Genomic DNA, 23,053 nt, shown 5'->3' with positions numbered 1-23,053 from the left:
TCGCTGCTATTCCCTCCAGTGACCACTTTTATTAACAAATAAAAGGGGACGTAAAATAATCACGTACCGTTGAAGGACTATTTTAGAGAGCATAAGGAATACTTGGGATCATGTTCTTCCTACCAGCTTAACATTCTCTTCAGTGACTCTTGAAAGCTCCGTGGTACTAAAACTGTGGTAAGCTGGATTCTCGGTTGCCTCGGTAGTGCTTTGCCTCATCTTCACGTAGCGTCAAAAACTCGGTTCCAGATTATGCTGTGCTCCAGACTGGCCAGCCTCATGGATCTGGTCTGTTTAGCTAGGTGAAATTTACTGTTTTCAAGTAAATTTTAGCTAAATATCCCACCAGAATCTCACTTGGTCCCCAGAAACTGAAATCACTGGACATTATTCGTATTTTTAAGCAGACCTATACAAGAACAATTCTTTTCTAGAGTAATTCTTCCAAAGTAAATAGTTGCTACCAAGCAGAGAATTTGGCTCACAGACCCCTAGTTCATCACGATTAGGTACGCAATACTTACCAATAGTCAAACACGCCGGGTCTATTTAACAAACACACACTATTTCCAGCAGTGTACTTAAATCAAGAGCCCTGCAGGATGACATGCAGTCTATACTGACAAAATAACTATAGAACTGCTGTAAGCAAGGCATTAATTTGTAAAGACCAGTATAACATCGACAGTGAGTTGTAGACCTTTAGCTGAGGTATAACCTGGCCTCGTGCTTTCATGTTTTAAAAGCTTTCCTGAATTTCTGTATGCAAAGTTCAACAAATGAGTAATATTAATAGTTGTTTTGCTTCTAAGCCACCAGGAGGCTCTAGAAATCTGGCAGCGTTTTTGGCCTACGGTTCCAGAAGCAACTACAGATTCTTGGCCTGTCAATTGTTCGTGTGCCCAGCTTATTTTAAGAATGAAATAGTTGGAGCTTTTACTCTTACTATGAACTGTATTTTGTTAAATTATTAGTAGCCAGTAAGGTTCATTTAGAAACATATCCGTTATTAGACGTCTTAAACATAGCACTGTCAAAGCCCCAGTCTAGCTCCAGTGGGTCTGGAGTTCACATGCTTAATTAACATAGAATACAAAATAAATTTCTGCCTGCAGATACTAAATGTAGTCAGTTATATTAACTGAAAGCAGAGCTCACATCAGGGAAGCCCAAACAGACAGTCACCACCTAGCAGAGCCCCTCTTCTCTCCACTGCCAGTACCAGCTCAGGATCTGATTTTCAGTTTGCTTAGGACTTGATTCAAATCCCGCAAGGCCAGCGGGAATCTTTCCACTCCAGGATGCCAGGCGGGCACTAAGCCAAGCCGTGAGACCGCTTCTTTCTTTGGGTGGGCACTATGGTGAATACAGGAGGGTTACCAGTTTTCCAAGGTCTGCAAGATTCGTTTCCTATTAAATGCATACATTTGGTCACGGCCTGTTTCAGAGGTCAGAAATGGGAAAACTCTTTTGCCCGTAATAGGAAACTCCATGTTCCTTCCCTGAGCCTGTATGCTCTGTGAGCACATCGAGATTTTTTGGTTTGTCTTGTCTATTTTTGTGAGACCACTCTTAAGAAAACACAAACTTACTTCGACTGGTTCTGCCCCAGATACCATGGACAGTATCTTACCCTGGATGAAGGTCTGGTTTAGGTCTGTTTATGAGTAAAACTTACTCTGAAAATCTGTATCATCATTTAACGATAGCAAAGAGGTGCAGTTATATAGATTTTCCACTTTGTCAGGGCCAGGTGCACAAAGACCTTGATTAAAACGTCGCTGAAGTTCATGACAGGATTAGACAGGGTATTTTTCATCGACTGTAGTGATCTTTGGATTGAACTCCACGACTCTGTTGTGTTCTGTACAACACAGAAATAGATAAAGGTAAAAAAAGCTGGCTTTCATTCCTGTTGCCTTCCCTACAGCAGATGCACTGTGTGCATGACTTAGCTCCGTACTGTGCTCATATTTAGCTCTCAAATATTAATATAGAGCAAAGGGTTACCTTTGGCCCCATTCAAATCGAGGGGAATTTTCTTTGATAATGGAAAGATTTTTGGCCCAGTTAGGCCCAGTGTCTAGACAATGACATATCAGGGTATACCTGCAGATTCAAATGGTGAATTCACACCTCCTAATGCATAGGGGATTGTTTGTTTTTTCTCCCTGTAATTAATGTACAGAAATAGTAACATTCATTTAAAGAGGTTTTTGTATGTTTAAACAGTATGTTTTGCTTTTTTCATCAAGGGTGGACCTGGAGCAGCAGGTGCTAAGGGTGAAAGTGGTGAACCAGGTCCCCAGGTACAATAATATTGCCTGTTATGTTTGAGCTTGTTTATCTTTAAGAGAATGCATTCATATCACTTAGAAGAAATCAATCAATGCTAAGCTTTCCGTGTGCAATTGAAGAAAAGGAGCTTTTACAGTACTATCCTAATTAAATGCAATCGCTTGATTGTTCATTTTGAAGCACGAAAGTAGCAATCTTTGTATAACAGAGCAATTATCACAGGTAGAGTGTCGTCACTGGAAAACCTGGTTTAATATTGTCTCTTCAGGCTCTGTTCTGGGTTAAATAATCATATGTCAGTCTGCAATTCTCTGGCCTTGGGCTCTGATCTTATCAGATCACATAAGGTGAGAGAGGTTGAATTTAGTTGGTAATTAAACAGGATATTTTCAAGGCAGACGTGACATAGCAAGAATAAGTCTTTAGGAATCAGTGCATGCTTTTCTTCTCAGCTTACTATTATGTCAGCTCCTGTGCAGTGGTGTTAAAGAGCACTGAAACACATTGAAATAGTTCAGCTTAAACCTGAAAGTAATACGGGGTTCTTAAAGAAATCGTAATAGGAGTCTCCGGAACAGTGATTTTGCCAGATCTCAAGTGGCATCATGGATTTGCTACTTTATTAAGTGCCTGTCTTAAAACTCCACAGGGATATTTGCAGAAGAAAAATAAAGCAATTAAACAAAAAAGGACTCTGAACAGTTGGTCAGTCTTCCAGTTTGCTTACTTACATTCTTAGATTTTTTTTCTCTTCCTACTCAGTATTTTTGGATGGCTAGTCCTTACCATTGCTATTTTCACCTAAAGAAGATGCATTTGGGTGGGTGATGAGAAAGCTTCCACACAAACATATGCCCACACAGCTGTCAGTGGAAGTTCCATGTGTTTGAAAAGCAGAATTAGGTTTTTCAGTCTAGGGTAATTTGTTCTCCCTCTAGTTAAAACTGTGCTGTGTAAAGCTAAGACAGCATGTGAGCTGTTTACCAGCACAACTCATGTTTGTGTATGAGTTAGGGATCTGAAATAAGCGCTCTTTAGTTTTCATCAGATAATTACTATGTGACTAAAATAATTTTGGCATGAGAGGAGGAAGGATTTTCAAACGACAGGCCTGAGATCTTCAAAGCCGTGAAAAGAATGTAAGAAGCTTTTATGCCATGTACAGTGCCATCTCACGAAAACTAGCGTTACAATTGGTAGTGCTAAGGCCAGTTTGGATGCCCGTGTTCTATTAAAACTAATGGGAATTTGGAAACCAGAATCCATCTCCTGGGAAAAAAAATGCAGCTTTGTGTATAAAAAAAAAAAAATCTTATCTTGTTCTTAAGGTGAGATGTTTAACTAGCTTTTTGCTGACATGAATGTGATTCTAAGAATTACGCTTTTTAAATTCAGGGTCCTCGTGGTATTCAAGGTGCCCCTGGTCCAAGTGGAAAAGCTGGCAAAAGGGTAGGTAGCGCATGGATCAATCCTGCTCCGGATAAATAGTTTCTATTTAAATATTAACTGATTCCACTGCATTTTCAAATGTTTGCCCCTTTGGGTTTTTGCAGGGACGTCCTGGAGCTGATGGTGCCAGAGGAATGCCAGGAGAACCTGGTGCAAAGGTAAATAATAACAAGACCCGAGGCTTTATTTCAGTCTTGGAACGGGCTAGACAGATTTTATGCAGGTGCCACAGTTTCTTCCAGGCCAACCCAAAATTCTCCTCTCAAGTGAAAATACCGTGGTTTCAGATAGCTGGGTCAGATGCAAGAGCCGAGAATGAATCATCCATTTAAAATATGGTAATTAATGGTAATGGCTGGTAGTCTGACCCTGAAGTAACTTGATTCTTGGGGCACGATTCCTGTCCCTCTGAGTCAGTTTCTAGTTCCAGGGTATCAATAATAGTAAAGTCAGTTTTGCAACTGCAAAGTGCAGCTGGAATCAAGCTTTTCATTTCAATGTAGACTTCTTTTTATGAACAGCATAATTACAGCACAGTGAAAAAGCTGGTGCAGCGTCTTCTCTTGCGTTAATGCACAGAAGCGAATTTTGTGAATTTGATCTATCTGCTCCCCTCCACGTGTTTCATTCAATAACAAAAGTGTACGTATAACCAAAGGTAGAAATTAACTTTTAGAGGGAAGGCACAATTTATTGAGAGTAATACACAGCAAAATAGTCATTTACTAAAGCTGTGATTTCTTTTTTCCTAGGGTGACAGAGGATTTGATGGTCTTCCTGGCCTCCCTGGTGACAAAGGTAACAGGGTAAGAAAACCATGTGTATTTATACAACAACAAATTGATACCATCACAGAAATAATGCACTATTCATTAAGAATAGCACTAAGGACTATGGGGAAAGTTAAAACAGAATGTCTGTTAAAACAGCTGCTCACACTACAGAATAATATCTATATTGTCAGGTAATGTATTCCTCATGAAACATTTGAGCAATATCAATCAATAGGCAAAAATTCATATATATATATAAATGATTTAAATATATTTTCAGAATTCAGATCACATCTTCAGCTAGGCTTTGCTCTAATTTTTCTTAGTTAAGGAATTTGCCTGTTGGATTCAAAGTGATTGTTAAAGGAAATAGTAACAGGAAAAGGAAATTAGCATGAAGTTTCTGTATCAGGAGCGTGACAAATTTTAACCTGCTGAGAAGCCTGCTCAAAAATGCATTTGAATATTTGAATTGCAAACTGAATTGTTTAGGGTGGTTTACTCCAACAACTGCAGCTTAAAGAAAGATCAGAGTCAGGTCAGATAAGTTAGGAAAACTTGAAGTAATATTTAAAACAACTAATGTACTTGCTCCTTACGTTGTACCAATCTGTAGGATGAGACTGCTTCTTTCCCTGCAAGGTGTGAAAATAATCATAGCAGGGGATTTCTGCTTTAAATTACACCCCAATGTAGATGCTAGTAACAACAGACTCTACTGAATGTACCTCCCTTACTGTTGTCCTGGTAAGTGCAACGCACCGTAAAAGAAGCAGGGAGTGGGAATGTCAACGGAACCATTCCCATATGTGCTAAAGCTTGATGACCAAGGAATGACGATAGCTCTCATGCTTCTATGGGTTAGCACTTCCCAGAAAACCACAGCTGTGTCGGCTACTGGTTCATAATGCAGTTCTTTGTATTAGTATCTAAGGATGCTCTTTTGAGTTCTATTTGCAACGCGAAAAGAACTTCTAGTGTGATACAGAAATGTCTTGATCCTCTTCCATCATTCCCTTTGACTTAAAAGAGTGTAAAGCAATCGGCGCGTCATGTAATTGAAATCCAGCTTCATCAGCAGGTGACCAGCAGAGGGGGCTGGACATTAAGCTCTTGCCGCTACCTCACTCTTGGAAGGCTGAGCAGAAATTGGTTCAGAGTCAGGGAATGTGCGTCTGCTTTCCAACCTGGAATACTACAATTGTCTGTCGGTGGGACCTTCCAAGTCATCAAGAAATTAAACTTTTTTTTTTTAATATTCTATTTGTTTCATATTTCCTAAACAAATAAGAAAAACTAAAATAGAAGAATAAGTTTGGGTTGAAATTTGCAAAATAGTAAGGAAAATAATGACTTCCTTTCATCATTTCTTTCATCCCACTATTTAAAAAGCACTGCATTCTTATCTGTCTGTGGAAATCTTCTGTAAAAGTACAACCTATGATCTTTCTGAAAGCAGCTCAATTCAAAGGTGTAGCTCTTCGGATTCGTAGGTACCAACAGCATATAATGCAAATATTCAGTTCTCTTTGGCTTGCAATAAAGAGCACAGAAAGAAAGAGAAGAGAAACACTTTTTCTGTTGTAGTTGTGTTTCAGCTGTAAGAGAATTGATGATGAAAACCCATAACTTTAGAAGTTGTAGGACTACTTTTAGAATTAGTCATAGTGGAAGTATGAGTTGCAAATTGGATGTCTCTCTGAGGTTATGACTCTGTCAAACGCAAGTTATCAGACAGGATTTACGGGATGAGAGCCTCTGACTTCCAGTGGAGGGGAGATCAGACCACATGGCGTAATATCCCTTTTAGCCTCAATATCTATGACTTTGAACTTTTCTTATTTAGATTTACCAGATGCGTAACCCTTCTCCAGTATAAAAGCAAGACACTATATACTAGAAGAAAAGGTCTAAGGAAAAAGAAACTCAGGTTTTAACAGAACATTTGAAGGAAAGAACTGAGAATGCTGATAACGATAGGAGGTTTTGTTCTTACTGCATGACAGTACAAGGACACTGAATGCGAGCTCCTAATCTAAGTGCCATGGGATTGCAAGACAAGAAAGGTAGCCCTCGAGGGGATGAACTATTCCAGTATTTGAAAGCTTAAGTCAGTCTTCACCTGGATATTAATTGGAAGCCAGAGCCCAGATGATGTGTCTCATGTGTCACCTTTTGGGATTGTCATTTAGCACATAGAAAAACACATGCTCTGCCGGCAGATCACGTTGAGTAGTTCCAAAACTTTGCAAAATGTAGAAATTGCTGTATTAATTCATCTTACAGGTATGAAAGCGCAGGCCATAGTATTTCATTCTCTCCCACACCAAACCCAACTTAAAGAGGACAGAAAGGCAGTAGAATAAAACCCTGACATCCCTAATACTGCATAGCTCTGGGGTAAGAGAGTAAGTTACCTAAAATACCCTAGGAAAGTTTGAAAGAGTAAAGAACGGAGCCACTGAAGAGTGACTCCATATATCTTTTGCTAGGATCCACAGCAGCGGTCAGGCTCCTTGGAGACACTGATAAAATTAAGGGAAACAGCATGAATACTTGGTTGTTTTCCAATGCCAGAAGGAAGTCACAGTCTAAAAACCCGCTGCCCATAAAGAGGTCAGTCAGTGGTGTTTGAGCTATGCAGCACACTAGTTCTCTTCAGAAATGGGGAAAGAAAAATAAATCCTAAAAGCATGGTCCAGAAGCTACTGAGGCTCTGCATATAGAGACTTGAAAAGCCCCGGCCTCTGAGGGGAAGCATGGAAGCCTGGCTGCCTTCCAAAGCCTCAGACAAATCGGTCCCAAGGCTCTCGGTGACTGGTGCCAGGCTGCGTGGTTCGGGAAGGCGGTCACTGCGCTTCACCGCGGGGACTCCGAGGCCCAGCGATTGGTTTGTTCACTTCTGACCCACGTACACATGCCTTATTTTACTGGCAGTAATACGTCGTGTAGGGGGAGCGGGAAGGTGCTGATGAGACAACAACAAAAAAAAAAAAAATGCGGGTAAGTGCTTTTTGTAGGAGTAGTTTGTGTATGCTCTGGGGCCAAGAGTAGTTGCAGAGTGAAATTTTACACACACAAATAGTTCATTGTTTCAATAATGTTCATTTGTTCTTATACTAATGTAATAAAAGACTTTACTGAGTACTGTAACCTACAGATGTGTATCGTTGTGTCAAGACATGTTTTGACACATCAGACTTCAGCGAACACATTTGTTTTCATTTCCCTTCCCATCCATTATTGTTTGCAGCAACAGATGTATTATTTTAACCACTTTCCTTGTTCTATAGGGAGACCGCGGCCCACAGGGACCTCCTGGCTTACCTGGTGAAGACGGATCAAGAGTAAGTTGCTATTTACACAGCAAAATCCAGAGTGAATCTTCATGTCATGGGAATATGGTCGTGATACATGTTCTTTTTTTCTAAAGCTTCTATTCCCTTTATACAAAAACAGGGAGAAGATGGGGAAGTTGGACCAAGAGGGCTCCCAGGTGAAGCTGTAAGCATTGCTTTCTTGTTCTTCTGTTTCTGTTACAAACAAAAGTCACTCTCAGATTTTTTTTCCTTTCTATTGAACTGTTCTGAATTCCCGGTATAAAAATTACTGCCTGTGCGGGTATATAGAAAGGACTGATTCTGGCTGAAAAGCAAACAAATGAACGGTTTTGTTAGGGGTGAAACACTACTTAGAGGATTAGAATTGTCAGGGATATATCCAGCCAAGTATACCCAACCTCCAGCATCACAAAGGCTATTGTGTAAAATCAGTCACTGCAGTCCTTGCTACATGAGAATATAACCAAGCCCCTCTTGCTTTGAAAATGTCTTCCAAACATCTATTTATTAGAAAAGAAGGCCTGGCTTCTCCTCTTTTTTCACACTGCTGTGCTTCATGGTGTGTTTTTACACTTGTTTCACATACAGAATTTGCACTGCTGTCAGTTGGAATTCTGCAGGTGCTGTCACTGCAGAGCAGAGTTCTGCATTGCAGGGAAGAAATCAAGCCTCAGAAAGGGGAATTTCACCCTAAAAGTATGATAGACTGCTGCCTACTCGCAAAGTAGGAAGAAGTCTCTACAGAGTCTGAGTGTTAGTGATTTGTGACTTTATCATACATGAGGAGACTGGAGACTCAGTCCTGCCTACTTCAGCAGCGTGACGTGAATGGTGACACAAATGATGGAAACTAATACTCATTTACGTAGTATAAAGCCACAAGATTATGTTATAGGCCAAATCTTGCTCACCTTATTTAGGAGAACAGGCCTTGGTCTTTTGTGGAATTTTTTTAGGGGTAAGAGAAGCAAATCTGATTTTGGTTTCATGAATGCCTCGCACTTACTATAATAAAATTATTAGTAGTTTTTAATTATTTATTGGCTCTTTACTACAGATAAAAGCACTGTTTTACACTTAGAATAGTACTATAGAGTATGACAGACCTCCGTGTTTTCTAAAAGCAGGAATACAAACATGTATGCTACTATTCAGGTCAGACCTTCAGGCCAAGACACAGCTGAAACTTCAGTGGAAGAGGCTGTGCCAGTGTTCTGCACCGCGAAATATAAAGTTATCTCCTACCGTTCTCCAAAATGACCACACAGCAGCTAAATCAAAGCTTGGCCTTTCACTGACACCCTGTTCAGATGTGTAGTGGCCCTCAGCAGAATCTGCTATCAGTGAATTTTTTTCCTTTCTTTCTCTCTCCCTCAACCCCCATGCTGCCTTCCCCTCATCCTTCCTATCCCACAAGACGTTTGTCGTGGTCCAGCCCCAGGCAGCGGCTCAGCACCACGCAGCCACTCGCTGCCCCTGCCCCGATGGGATGGGGGAGAGAATGGGAGGAGTGAGAGTGAGAAACACTCCTGGGGTGAGATAAGAGCAGTTTAATAGTTGAAATAAAGGAAAATAGTAATGATAATAATATAATAATGATAATAGTAATAATACTACACAAAGCAAGTGCTGCCCAATGCAGTTGCTCACCACCCGCCGACCGATGCCCAGCCCATCCCCGAGCAGCAATCGCTGCTCCCCGGCCAACCCCCCCAGTTTCCATACTGCCCATGACGCCGTATGGTATGGAATGGCCCTTGGGGCAGTTGGGATCAACTCTCCTGGCTGTGCCCCCTCCCAGCTCCTTGTGCCCCTGGCAGAGCAGGGGAAGCTGCAAAGCCCTTGTCTGGCATGAGCAGCACTGAGCAACAACTAAACCATCAGCGTGTGATCAGCATTCTTCTCATCCTAAATCCAAACCACAGCGCTGTGCCTGCTGCTGGGAAGAAAATTAACTCTGTCCCAGCCCAAACCAGGACAACGTTCCTTGCCCAGTCCTGCTCCCGGGCCTCTCTTTGTTCAGAAAAGCCCACGCAGGCATTAATACGTGTTTCGTCTCTTACAGGGTCCACGGGGATTACTGGGCCCCCGAGGTACGCCTGGTCCCCCTGGACAGCCGGTACGTACAAACTGCTTTGTGTTTGCAATTTCCAGACGAGAAATGGAAGTCCGCTGCAAGTTGCTCATGTTTATATTGTTTGTTGTAGGGCATTGCAGGTGTTGATGGACCTTCAGGCCCAAAAGGAAACATGGTGAGTAAGTTGGGAATTAAAAAGGGAAGTGGATTCTAGGAATCTGCACTCTCTCGTCCCTGCCACTACGCAGTCCCTTCCATTTAATTAAACTTTTCTGTCAAAATATTCAGCGGCATGATCATAGAATCATAGAATGGTTTAGGTTGGAAAAGCCCTTTAAGATCATCCAGCCCAACCATTAACCTACACTACCAAGTCCACACTAAACCAGTCAAGGGCAGACCAGACTGAACCATGTCCCCAAGTGCCACCTCTGCCCGTTTTTTGAACACTTCCAGGGATGGGGACTCCCCCACCTCTCTGGGCAGCCTGTTCCAGTGCTTGATGATCTTACTCAGAAAAGAGAAGCCTTCTGGTACTTGCTTCTCAGCTGAAAGGCCTACCCGTGCGTCCTCTCAAGCTCCTTTAGCACCATGGACTCCAGTGCTTGGGTCCTAGCGTGGGCTGTTATTCTCTACTAAAGAAAAGGCCGTGATACTCATTAGCATGAAAAAATATCATCCTGGATAGAAAGTTGGTGGTGGACTTTAAAGAGGGAGGAACAAAGATGAGTTTGTATTCCTTTTAGTCCTGACAATGAAGATCTGTAGTGCAGAAACGCAAACCTAATGCCCGGGTATTTTTTTTGCATGGTAGGGTCCTCAAGGGGAACCAGGACCTCCTGGTCAGCAAGGAATCCCAGGCCCACAAGTAAGTGTAAAATAACTCTGAAGAAATACGATGTAGCGCGCAGCAAATGTTTAATAAATGGAAATTACTAAAAGGTTAGCTTTTCATGTGCAAAACTGATAAAGCTTCAAGGATTTTATAAGTAATGCTGCAAATGTGCCGAGGGCAGTGGGAGCAGAGTTTTCAAGTCAGCTTTCAGAGGGATTTTTCATTCAGGAGAAAAATGAGTCATTCAGTGTTCCTGGAATGCAGCGGGAAGGGCCACACCTGGAGGAGGGTTCTGAATAGGATCTTGTTACAGCCCTACTGCCAGCGCCGTGCCTTGCGCACAAGGCTCACACAAAACCCCTGGTCTAGCTCCTGGGGGGGGGAAAGCCACTTCTGTTTGCCAGCGTGTTTAAACAGATTAATGAGGGACCTTTAGTAGGGTGAATGTACGTATATTGTTCTCCCTGCTTTCTCACACTGGGTTCTTTTTAATAGGGGCTTCCTGGTCCGCAAGGTCCTATTGGACCTCCTGGTGAAAAAGTAAGTTACAGCATTATTCTGGTATTTCACAGGCAGTTCTGTGCAACAACCTTGCTTATGTGCTCAAGGGCTTTGCTGTTTTACGGAATAGTAACCTAAGATCTAAAAATTCGCAGATCTTCCTGAAATCCTCAAGTAAATGAATAACCAATGGAGGCCTGGCTTTTCTCTCATATACGCTTTTTCACGAGCATAATTTCCTCCCTTTATTTTGGATTAATTTTCTGTTATTAGCTTCAGAATCCCATCTACAATATTAAACACCGTGCACTTGTATGTTAATTAATTTCACAGCAAGCTGTGAAAATTAGTTTTATTAATCTCTTTTCTATAACAAAGTTTTACCTACTGAACTCCGAGTCCGTTCTCTTTTTTCAAGGATTATATTTTGACATAACTCTGCAGTCTGACTGGCATACTGTGGTGTCACTTGGTGGTTTTTTCCCTGATCTGTCTGTTTGTACACGTTCTTGTGGCTTGAAGCATGTCTTCTGTTAATTTTAAAAATGTCGCTATTGAATTTTACGCTAATTTTACTTTTCTCCCCTTTTTGCTGAATTCCTGCTCTATTGACTTGTCTTTGATTTTGCTCCCTTTCGCTGCTTAGTATATACTTTAGGAGAAACTGAAGGAGATTTTAGGAGACAATATACATGCTTTTTGCCTGCCTGTGTGCCTAAGGAGCGTTACCCTAGCCATTTGTACTCATGCCAGAGGCTTTCACAAAGACGTACCACGCCTTTCAGCTACGAGCGCTGGCGTTCTGCAACCTCTACTCTTTGCCTCTTGATCTTGTTGGTATCTGACGTATGGCGAATCCTTTTATTCCTGAAATTCTAAATACTAGTTAATGTTGTACACTGGAGGATTCTTCCCCACCTTGTGTTGTGTGTGTGCGTGTTCGTAGGGTAATTCCTGAAGCCTGTTCTCAGGCAAGCACCTTGTTGAAAAATACAGGTGATTTGTATTGCCTAAAGATTGTAAGAACTGGCCTTGCACTTACATATTGTGTGATAGTATCTTTCTGGGTTTAGTTTTGTTATATTTTTGGTTTATCCCTGATATTCATATCAAGGGATTTAGGCATAACTACATTTTATATCCTTAGCTCTCAGAGTTCAATGTATTGGATATGGGTGGGGTTTTATTTTTCCTTTTTTTTTTTTTTAAATTTTTATTCTTTTTCATATAGCTTCTCTACACCTGGGGTCGGTTCACCAGTTGTTTTAACAGAGATTAAAATACTAAAAAGATTTAAGGTAGTTTGCTGGTTTAGGACATCCCAGTCCTCAGCAAGGATGATCCTCCATCATCCCAGCAAGTGGCAGATTGTTCACTGTTGTTCTTACGATGTGTCTCTCTTACTGCATTTAGGGTCCTCAAGGCAAGCCTGGCCTTCCTGGCCTTCCTGGTTCTGATGGGCCTCCTGTAAGTAACTGAATAGTGCATCCCTTGAATGTTTAAATACTTTTTCCCAAGTAATAAATATTTCTGGATACTTGTAGTGCAAAAACAAAATGGAGAGTAAAAGCACTGGTAGTCCTAGTTGGCAACAGCGTTATCAAAATCCATCTAAAACCCCTGGATCATTTGAGCTGTTAAAACTTAAGATAATTACATTTTTGAAGCAGCTGCTAAAAATGGCTGTGGGCTTTTAAAATGTTGTCCCAGATGATGAAATGCATCTGAAACATCTGCAGGGATGTGTAAATAACCTAACTGGCACACAGAGGGCCAGATACTGTTTCGCTGTAGTCCTGCTATGTCAGTACGGCAAAGCAAGTCATCTGTAAAAATGCTCACCACTTGTTTTCTGAGGAAACACAGGATAGACTAGATCTTTCTCTGCTTCCTGACCAAAGGTGCCTCTTACATGTTTGGGCTGCTTCCTGCATTGTCTACACTGGGACAGACCTGAGGCAAACTTTGGAATCTTGCGATCGCTAAGGAATTCAGCTTAGCGCTGGGGATGCGTTCACTCACGTGAACAGAGCGCAGCCACCTGAGGAGTGTTGCTTACGGCTCAGGCATTCAACTGAGGTGGAATCATTGTTCATAATAAAATATAAATCAATAAAAAAATCAAATATATAAAAATAAATAAATAAATATTTTTTTAAAAAAATATATAAATCAATAAAAAACGACATTCGTATACACTAGTTTTCTTGCACCAAAACCATCACCTTCTTACGCCACCAAGAGCCATTAGAGAGTCAGTGTGACCTGCCAGACCACCTCTCACCTCCCCATGCCATTTTCCCTTACAGTTTTTCTCTTAGGTTAAATCTGCGTTTCTTAAACCTGACTTTCAGCAGGGTTTTGTGAAGATAAGAACAACAGAACCCACTGCAGGGGTTTCACTGCGTAGATGCTTATATTACAAATAAAGAACTGCGCCCAGCACTCTCACAAAATCTCTTTTACCCCCCAAAGTACCTTTTTCATGGAGAATGTTAAATATGCAGTGATAGCCCAGCTGGAATTCAATATTGTGAATCATTGTCCAAACATTTGACCTACCCCCCTTATCCTTTTCTGCATACTGGCAACGATATTAATTTCCAAACATAAGCATTATTTTAAAATCTGTGTCTTGTTAAACTTACAAGCAGGGGGGAAGCGCTGTGAGAGATAGTCGGGTGTTAGCGCAGGTCTGTACCTGGCAGACATCCCGGCTGTGGCGCCTTGGCCCCCGTCAGCAGCTGAGCACCCACCCAGCCACCCGCTCGCTCCTCCCGCAGCGGGCTGGGGGAGACAACCGGGAGACCAAAAGCAAGAAAACTCGTGGGTTGAGGGAACCACGGCTTCATGAGCGGAGCAAAGCTACCCGCGCAAGCCGAGCAAAAGAAGGAATGCATTCCCTTCTTCCAGCCTGTGGGCGGATGGCTAGTTGGGCTTCAGCACGCGTAAGGGTAACTTGGGAAGACGAACACCACAACCAGGAATGTCCCCTCCTTCCTTCTCCTTCCCCTGAGCTTTCATCGCTACGTATGACACCGTATGGCGCGGTCTCTCTGCTCGGTTTGGGACTGCTGTCCTCGCCGCCTCCCCTCCCGGCTTCTTGCCCACCGCCAGCCTGCTCGCTGCGGGGCTGGAACGGAGCAAGGAGAAAACCTCCACGCAGCGCAAGCACTGCGCAGCAACAGCCAAAACAGCGGCGCGTTATCCGCACGGGTGTAGTCGCAATTCCAGAGCACAGCACCGCGTGGGCTGCTCCGCAGATGCCACGAACGCAGGATGCACCGCCACAGAAGAGAACGAACTCGTCCCAGCCAGACCCAGCACGCCTCCCCGGATTGTCTCCCTCTTGCACGAGTGGGTTTGTTCAGAGGACGGGCGGAGCGGCAGGCTCAGCTAAGCCCCTTCTCATTGACACGACCCGTTCACGGCCGGGGAATTCGCGGGTGGTTGAAGGCGACCAGCAGGACCTTCCTGGGCTGCCTAACCAGCCCGTGCTGCTGTCAGCATCAGGAAAGCTGAAGGGCGTCTTTTCAGATCGGGCACATCCCTGCTGTGCTATTTCGTTCCACTTCGGTGTGAGGAAATGTCCTATTCTGCAGGCGAGGCACTGTTAACAGTGGTATATTATACTGGAATTAATGGAAGTCTAAAGGGATACAAATATGCTCTTTAATAGCAGCATTCGAAAAGTCGTTTAATGGTATAGAGACCTCTGATACTGGATGGAGGTTTAACATTTTGTATAGAAGAATGTTCTAGGAGATTAGGATTAAACAACGGACATATGTCTGTTTTATAAAACAAATAACAAATATTCAGTATTACTAAGGTAAACTCTTTAAAGAAAAATTAGCAATCGCTGGTAAGCAAGTATTAAATACTTTTTATTTTAATAATTCTTTTAATAAAGAACACATTTTAAACTGTTCTCCAAGGCCAGAAAATTGAACATAAGCACCAAGGGTTTGTCAAGATCAACAGCCACATCAAAGTCATAGCATATTTGACACACTGAAAACATTTCAGGATGTCCATGACACCAAAGCAGGAACGGTTTGAGCCCCTGGCTACATGTTGGGTGGGACCACGTGCTCGGCAAAACTAGAGATTTACTGTGCCCCTCTAATAAGACTGATGGACATCAATAGAAAAAGGGTTCCGGACTGATTCTCGTAAACAATAATCTTTAGTTTCATTAAGCTGCCTTTAAATTTCACAGCATTTTAGTGTAAATTTTGTAAGAAAGAAAAACAATGGATCGGGTCAATGTTTTGAGCACCGCAGTATTAGCGTCAGTTAGAATGAAGACTAGGACATAAACGTGTTTTGTTTTCAAAGCAAGTCACAGTTTAAAACAAAGACATAGAATGTTAAAACTAGATCAGCCTTCTATTAGCTTCTGCAATAAATTCAATATTCTTTTAAAGAATTTTAGGAACGTCTTCATGCTGTAGTGTTAATCACCCCGCTCATTTCAAAATCAAATTTGAGAGTGTCTTGCGTTAAAAACCTTTTACTACTGAAACATTAACTGAGCAGAAGGGGTGATCAGGATATTCCTAAACACATTAATATTAACATAACTATTGTCCAGCTTTTCCTTTGTTATGTAAATTAAATTGGTATTGAAAGGAAAATATTTCCTCAAAATTTTGTGCGTGTGTGTTCTAATACAGAATAAGGGTGATTAGTGACCTGAAATTTAAGTGTTTAAACAACTGTGGTTTTCTAATAAAATGACACTACCAAAAAATGAGTATTTTCCAAATCAGATGTATTTCTTTTAAATCAGGGTCATCCTGGCAAAGAGGGTCAGTCCGGAGATAAAGGTGCATTGGTGAGTTTTAAAACTTTTCTATTTATTTACATAGCTTTCAAGAAAATCATTGGCAGTTTTTCGGCTTTATAACACTTTTTTTGCTCCAGCTCCAGCAACTATTTAGGAAGGTAATAGAAAACCCACGACACATTCAAAGCGTCTGTGTGCAGACAAACATGTTTATTATATTCTAAATATTACAGAGATTCTAAATAATATAGAGATTACTCTTTTAAAGTAAAATTGATTGTGGAGTTGACAGAATGGCAATCAATAAAAGTTGCATACGTTTCATATAGGTAACTTGCAAATAGTTCGAGTTTACAGTTCCATTGTATAGAGTACCCACGAGGGTTCTTCAGAACCTTGTTTTTTGAAGATTTACAAATGCATGGATACACATTGTGTATTTTAGGTCACCTTCAAGTCAGTGACAGTGAAAAGTAATCTCTTTATTTCGCTATGACAGACTGAAGGGTCTCGGGGCTCTTTAAAGCATTCTGCTTGCTCAGTACTGACCCTTCGCTGTCCCGAATAACACGCTTTATAGCACCCGAAATCGGTTTCGGTTGCAGTACTGGTTTCAGTGGCAATACTAGAAGGTTGTATTCTGGCTAAATGGGATCAATGAATGAGTAGGACATTGCAGAAAGTACAATTGCACTGACACCGGCATATTACTGTTTGTCCAAAATGTTGTTATCTGTGAGAGGCTTGTAGATTTTATCCTGATTTCTTAAGAAAATACAGCTTACACGGAGCACTTACGTTTGGGAAGTAGAGGTATGTGACCACCTGTCAGTTGTTCCTTATGCCCTTTGGATTTACTGATCAAGGTCGGCCAGATTTGGTAGACAATTTTATTTCTGAGAGATGTTAACAGTCTAAGGGTTTTGTGCAAAGGCACAGGTGGAAAGGGGAAAAGACCTTATCGATGGCCGCATTAGGGAAAGACGTTATCTGTCCGTCTCCGACATCGGAGGATCAGCAGAGCAGCTCGGCCTCGGCCACAGATGTGTATGTTTCCAGGTTTCCTTGCTTCCACTCTTTACTCTTTTAGCTTTCAGGTTTGGAATCTCTTTTTTTTAAAAGACCTTGATTTTTATTAGTATCATTATTTGGATCTCTACTTTTGACTTGCGTCATCATCATCATCATTAACACATGCATTTTCTCCAGCAAGACACCACTGGTTTCTAATTGAAAAAATTGAAAAAAAAATTGAAAAAACAAATTGAAAAAAAAAGGTCTTTTTGCTTGGATCTGTTTGTTTGTTAAGTCTTGCATTACTGTTGTTTCAGATCATTTATATTGTGGATAGATGTTGCCCAAATACACAAGTGGAACCAAGTTCATGATTTTATTAATAGTTTTATAGTGACATTGAAGGGTGCTCTGCGATGCCGTGATTTTAGTGGCAGGCAGCCCAGTGTTATTTCGATGCCTCACACAAGACTGCTGCATTATATGAAAGAACAAGGATTAGACTCAGAAGAGAGCCGCTTGCTAACCAAGCACTGTACAAACAAAGGTTCTTTACTCCAATATATTTTAGGGGCCTCCAGGTCCTCAGGGTCCCATTGGCTATCCAGGTCCTCGTGGTGTAAAGGTAAGATTTAATTACAGATCCCTCCCCCCACCCCTTTTTGAATATATGCATGTGGGTAATTCTTTATATTCTTTCTTCAGGGAGCTGATGGTGTCCGTGGTCTCAAGGGATCCAAAGGTGAAAAGGTAAATATGACTGCATTTAATTCCTTTTCCCTTTTTCTGTGTTCCTTATTTCATTGCAACATCTTCCGTCTCCTTCACTGCAGTGTGTTTACCCTCGCAGCAGTGGGTTTATTTTTGCTGTACCCGAAGGACATACCAAGCTCAATTCATAAATCAGTGACTTCCGTGGTTATTTACACTGGTACGAAGTGAATAGAAAACCTTCAGTTAGCAGAATGGGTTTGGATCCTCTTCGCACCAGTTTAAGTAACTTCTCTCTAAGGTGTTCTTAGGTAGGGAATTGGACATCCCTGCTCTTGTTAATAGGTACTGTAGTGGATACTGAGAAGCTTGTGCATCACAGACATTTGTAGTGATAATAGTATTATTTTAATATTTATTTTAATATTTATTTAATATTTTATTAATAGTATTATTTTGATAGTGCTGTAGGCTAGATTTTGTGGCGTTTGGGCGTATCTTCCATTGGTTTCCTAGGTTCCAGGCATTTTTGTCCCAGATATTTGGCTTTGCCAAAGTGATGGACAGCCCCAGTCAGATGCGTCTATATGAACATGAAGAAAGCTTTTGCATCCCCCTGATACCGTTAATTCTGTACGTAGAGCTCTCACTAGAGCAAACACCAACTGCTGCGATCTCTGCTGACTTCTGATGGACTGCAGTGGCTGAAAGCACGGCCAGTATTGGTTTGAATTCCCTCCTTCCTCAGCACTCAGAATGGGAGACAGCTAACGCGCAGCGTCAGTCATCCCTCCTGACCTCACAGGCAAATTCAGCCTTGTGGCTCTGGTGGCTGCTGTGTACATTTATAGCTACGTCTGAAGCAGAAGACTCACTCTTGCCAAAAAGCCTTGATTTCAGCGCTAGAGATCTCTGTCAGGCTCAGATGCCAAGAGCTGCTGTACATTTTCAGGCTTTCCTAAGCGACAGTTTGTCTAGTCCGCATACTCGTTTTAGAGTTGCTCGTTAAATCTAAGCTGAAAAAGAGTGTGTTTAATACCTGCAGAGACTGGACGGTTCAGAAAAGCAGATTTTCTTGTGCCTTATTGAGTGATTAATATCCAGCTAGGACAAAATACATAAAAATAATATATAAGAATATATATCGTATAATATATAATATATATAATATAATATATATAATACATATATAGAATACATATAAATAAGCTTAATATATGTATGTGTGTATATATATATGTGTATCAATGAATACCAATTAGTGTAATCTCCACAATATTTCTGTATTCTTAAAAATTGATCTCACAGTTGCAGTAAGACACTGAACTCTAGTGAATACCTCAGAAGGTCACAGAAAGATATTTCATAGATTGTCCTCACAGTGCTTTAAAAATCTGTAACACAGGCCTTTTTTACTGGAATTATTTAGATGCCATTACCCGGGGGAAAGCGCTGTAAGAGGCAGAAATAAACAAACTGATCGTTCGGGAAAGCCTCTGTAGATCCGGAAGGGTCCCAGAGATATCAGAGGAGGTCCATCTCTGTACTGACCAGTAAATGTCACTAGAACTCCTTAGCCATTTTAGCTTTTGTTAACAGCAGAAGAGGAAATAGAGCATTCAGCTCTCTCCTCCTACATGGAATAAAATCAACCTCTTGTAGAGCTCAGTAGCTGGAACCTCACTGTGAAGGCTGAAGAAGAGTTTCGGCTCATTTGGCAGCCGTTTGGTCAGTAGTTGGCACATGGTCAGTCCTTTCGGACGTGTTGCAAAGTCTTCTCACATAACGATTACTGGCCATGGCCACAACTGAGCAACTTGCACAGCTAAAGCTTTTTGCCGTGTATTCTGCACTCTACCTTTTTCACCTCTCTCTACACTTTAAGAAAGACCACCTTGAAATATCATTTTATGCAATATAAGATGACTATATAAAGCTTAGTTTCACCATCTAGAAAGCACGGAAAACCTGCTTTTAGAATGGTTTTTAGTATATTTTTTTCCAATGAATGGCGACGGGTTGCCTCATCTTTTTTTGCGTGAACACATACTATTGAGAAACTATATTTGCTTGTTTGATTTTTTTTGTTTTTATTTTAATGTCTCCTCACATATTTTGAGCTTTTACCACTAGCAGATCTATTTCTATCACCCTTTCTAGGGTTATTTGTCGCAAGCAGCATGACTACTTGTGAATAGAGTCAAAATGGCTTTAGCCTTGCAATCTGTCTCAGTTGCTGATCAGGGAGAAGATAAAGCTTTTGTGGGCCCAGGAATGCAAAATGCAAACTATTTCTTCAATGTGAGGATGAAACAGAAAACCTTTCCTGGCTTTTTCAGTAACGTAGAGCACAGTATCACTCTTTTCTGGCTTTATTGGCCATCCAAACATTGCTCAGATTCTAAGCCAGCAATATTACTTCAGCATATAAAAAAACCTAACAGCATCATAGTAAAACATTTTACTATGTGCTCATTCATCACAAAGACCTTTGCTCCCAGGATATAAGTGAGCATCAGATAAAAAAGCAGTCAATAATCTTTGTTGTCTGGATATTGGAACAGTAGTTGTATGATGAGTTAGATTAAGAAAGAGGGAACCAAAAGCTGATGAGTTATGCTAGAGCAAGTCATGAGCAACTCCACTGAACAACTCTGGAGATTTCTGTTTGTATCTGAACTAACTCACACAGGTGTAAATGAAATTTGTCTGAGCACTGTCTGCTTGTCCTTCAGCATGGAGACCTATTAAAATGCTTGGAGTAAACTCTGAATTTACTCAGAATTTACTAGGCAGTAAATAAGTAATTTGCACTAGGAATAACAATGATATCACCTGTTTTGCCACTGTATATGGATTCAATCTTAATGTCTGTTGGTTTTTCTACTTTCAATCACACCACCTAATGAGAGTAGGCAGGGTTGAGTATTGCCAGACATCGAACTACTATATGGAAATGACTACTTCTCCTTGTACATTATGAACATTAATATATGTCTTTTTTTTTTTTATTAAGATGTCACAACCAGGCAATTTTTTATTCCTTTCATGATGCTATTAAGACACTAAATTAAAAGAAAAATTAATTAAAAGGGAGGTTCTGATATCAAAAAGAAGAACACTGAATAATTTGCCACCAATTTTTTAGTTAATTGAATGGATGACCTTATTAAAAAGAATGATAATCAAAAAAAGCTTGGGAGATAAGAAAAGACTTTACAAGATAATTCATAGTAAACCAGAAGAATTATATTGTCTCTATCTTTAAACAGATTTTGAACAGCTTTAAACAGCTGTTATTAGGATCTTTCAAACTAAAAAGTCATTTTGTATAGTGTGCTGCTTTACTTCCTCTAAAATAGGAATAGCCATATTAGATTTTCTGGTGTCTGAAGTTCTCACTTTATCTATACAAATTATTTTAATCTGTAGTAAATCTGTTTTCTTATTCTGCCTGCAGAAAAAAAAAATTCCTCTCTATTACTAAAAGTCATAACATGCATTTCTGCCTTTTTTAGGGTGAAGATGGTTTTCCAGGATTTAAAGGTGACATGGGCCTTAAAGGTGACCGGGTAAGCATTTATTCATAGCCCATATGTTCTTAAAAAGTTTAAGTCTTATTATTTTGAAACGATCACTGAAGTGAACAAATAAATTTAAACCAAAAATAAACTAAAAGCTAGTCACTTAAATTATTTCTATTCCCGGTGTGTGCACAGATTTGAGCCGGAGATTTGGTTCTTATGAGTCAACAGTGGCACAGTTATAAAGAGGAAGAGAATGTCAGTCTTGGATATCCTTTTCACTAAGCTGCTGCTTAGGGAATCTCCTTTTCCACATTCCAAGATCTCCAGTATTTGCCTGAAAAAAACTAATCTCTCCAGGATGGAGGTGTTTCCATTCCAACCTAGCATCTTGCAGTCTCTGCCAAAATGTTGTTTATTTAGCCCCATGGGCACTTACTTCCTTTCGCAGGAAGTGTTGTGGAAGTTCTAAAAAAACTTCTCACAAGAGGCTCCTGGCCTGTATCTGTTGTCTGTATACATAAATAACTGTGAAGATGGTATCCACCTAAGTACTTAGATACAGACATTTTTCTTTCTACGGACTGCCAGAGTGCCTTCACAAGAATTTAGGGAAGGAAAACTAAGAATATGCAGTTTCCAAATGCAGATCTCTTCAGGCAAGGCGACTGGGCTCTAACACTTGTGAAAGTAATATTCAGTGCCTAATTTATATGTATTTGCATTTATATAATGAACATAAGCAGTAGTATTTTCCTAATTGGAAATTGGACCGGGCTTTTAGCAACCTGATGTAGTTGAAGGTGTCCCTGTGTATTGCAGGGGGCTTGAACTAGATGACCTTTAAAAGTCCCTTCCAACTCAAACCAGTCTATGATTCTATGATTCCATGATGCTATGATTCTAATCTCTATTTGCACTTACTGAAAACTTATTTTCAAGTAACTGTAGGTAGTGTCTCTAATATATGATAAAGGCAATTGTTCCATATTTATAAGGTGGTGTATTTTAGGGAGAAGTTGGTCAGCCAGGTCCACGAGGAGAAGACGGTCCAGAAGGTCCAAAAGGTCGAGCAGGTCCGTCTGGGGACCCAGGTGCTGCTGGTCCAGCTGGGGAGAAGGTCAGTAGCCAGAGATCAACATAAACACGCCAGTGCCTCAGAACATAGATGGAGCCCATGATCTTCATCCCGAAAAAAACAAGCCTCCAGATCTGCAAAATCTTTAGTTACCTAACAGTAGCTTTTATGAGACGTTACTGCAGCAGACCAATTTGAACAAGTATTGGGAATCATTATTTTGTAAGTATACAAAAAGGCATTATAATGCTCATTGGCACATAAGGCAGCTAAATTCTTATCCCAAATTACATACAGTGCATGCCAACTAAGGAAAATATGATGCAAAGAAAACAGTTGGGCACAGAGGAGGATAAAGGTGCTGCTGGAGAGTGAATTAATATTCACAGACATATTATGACAAATTGTGACATGAAGATTGTTTTAAACAGAAAACATCCTGAATAAAAATCCAAAATAGAGTTGGCAAAAGTGAAAGGGGCTGGTAAAAGGGAGGACTGAAAAAAGGATGGTGATATGAAATAGAGGAGAGAACAAGCAAAAAGATAAGTACAAATCGCTATAGAATCTTGAGATTGATGTAGAGGAGGAAAAGAGGCTGAGGAATGCGTGTGTGGGTACCATATGTCACTGGGTGAGAGCATCAGAAAAGAAAGGTGA

At 40.8% G+C, this 23,053-nt stretch overlaps 1 protein-coding gene across 1 annotated transcript in view; it reads left to right on the top strand.

Annotated features, from left to right (window-relative positions):
* Positions 1-23,053, top strand: part of COL11A1 (collagen type XI alpha 1 chain) — a 165,610-nt gene that overhangs the window by 66,630 nt on the left and 75,927 nt on the right. Inside the window, exons 15-30 of the mRNA XM_075711675.1 lie at positions 2,256-2,309; positions 3,694-3,747; positions 3,852-3,905; positions 4,500-4,553; positions 7,814-7,867; positions 7,980-8,024; positions 9,927-9,980; positions 10,069-10,113; positions 10,753-10,806; positions 11,269-11,313; positions 12,688-12,741; positions 16,070-16,114; positions 17,652-17,705; positions 17,786-17,830; positions 21,310-21,363; positions 22,328-22,435. Coding sequence (XP_075567790.1) covers positions 2,256-2,309; positions 3,694-3,747; positions 3,852-3,905; positions 4,500-4,553; positions 7,814-7,867; positions 7,980-8,024; positions 9,927-9,980; positions 10,069-10,113; positions 10,753-10,806; positions 11,269-11,313; positions 12,688-12,741; positions 16,070-16,114; positions 17,652-17,705; positions 17,786-17,830; positions 21,310-21,363; positions 22,328-22,435 — 873 coding nt within the window. The remainder of the gene's footprint in view (positions 1-2,255; positions 2,310-3,693; positions 3,748-3,851; positions 3,906-4,499; positions 4,554-7,813; positions 7,868-7,979; positions 8,025-9,926; positions 9,981-10,068; positions 10,114-10,752; positions 10,807-11,268; positions 11,314-12,687; positions 12,742-16,069; positions 16,115-17,651; positions 17,706-17,785; positions 17,831-21,309; positions 21,364-22,327; positions 22,436-23,053) is intronic.

This window comes from Pelecanus crispus, chromosome 5, assembly GCF_030463565.1.
Source record: "Pelecanus crispus isolate bPelCri1 chromosome 5, bPelCri1.pri, whole genome shotgun sequence".
NCBI lineage: Eukaryota > Metazoa > Chordata > Aves > Pelecaniformes > Pelecanidae > Pelecanus > Pelecanus crispus.
Note: the sequence above shows the minus strand (reverse complement) of the source record. Positions and strands in the feature narration are given on the sequence as shown.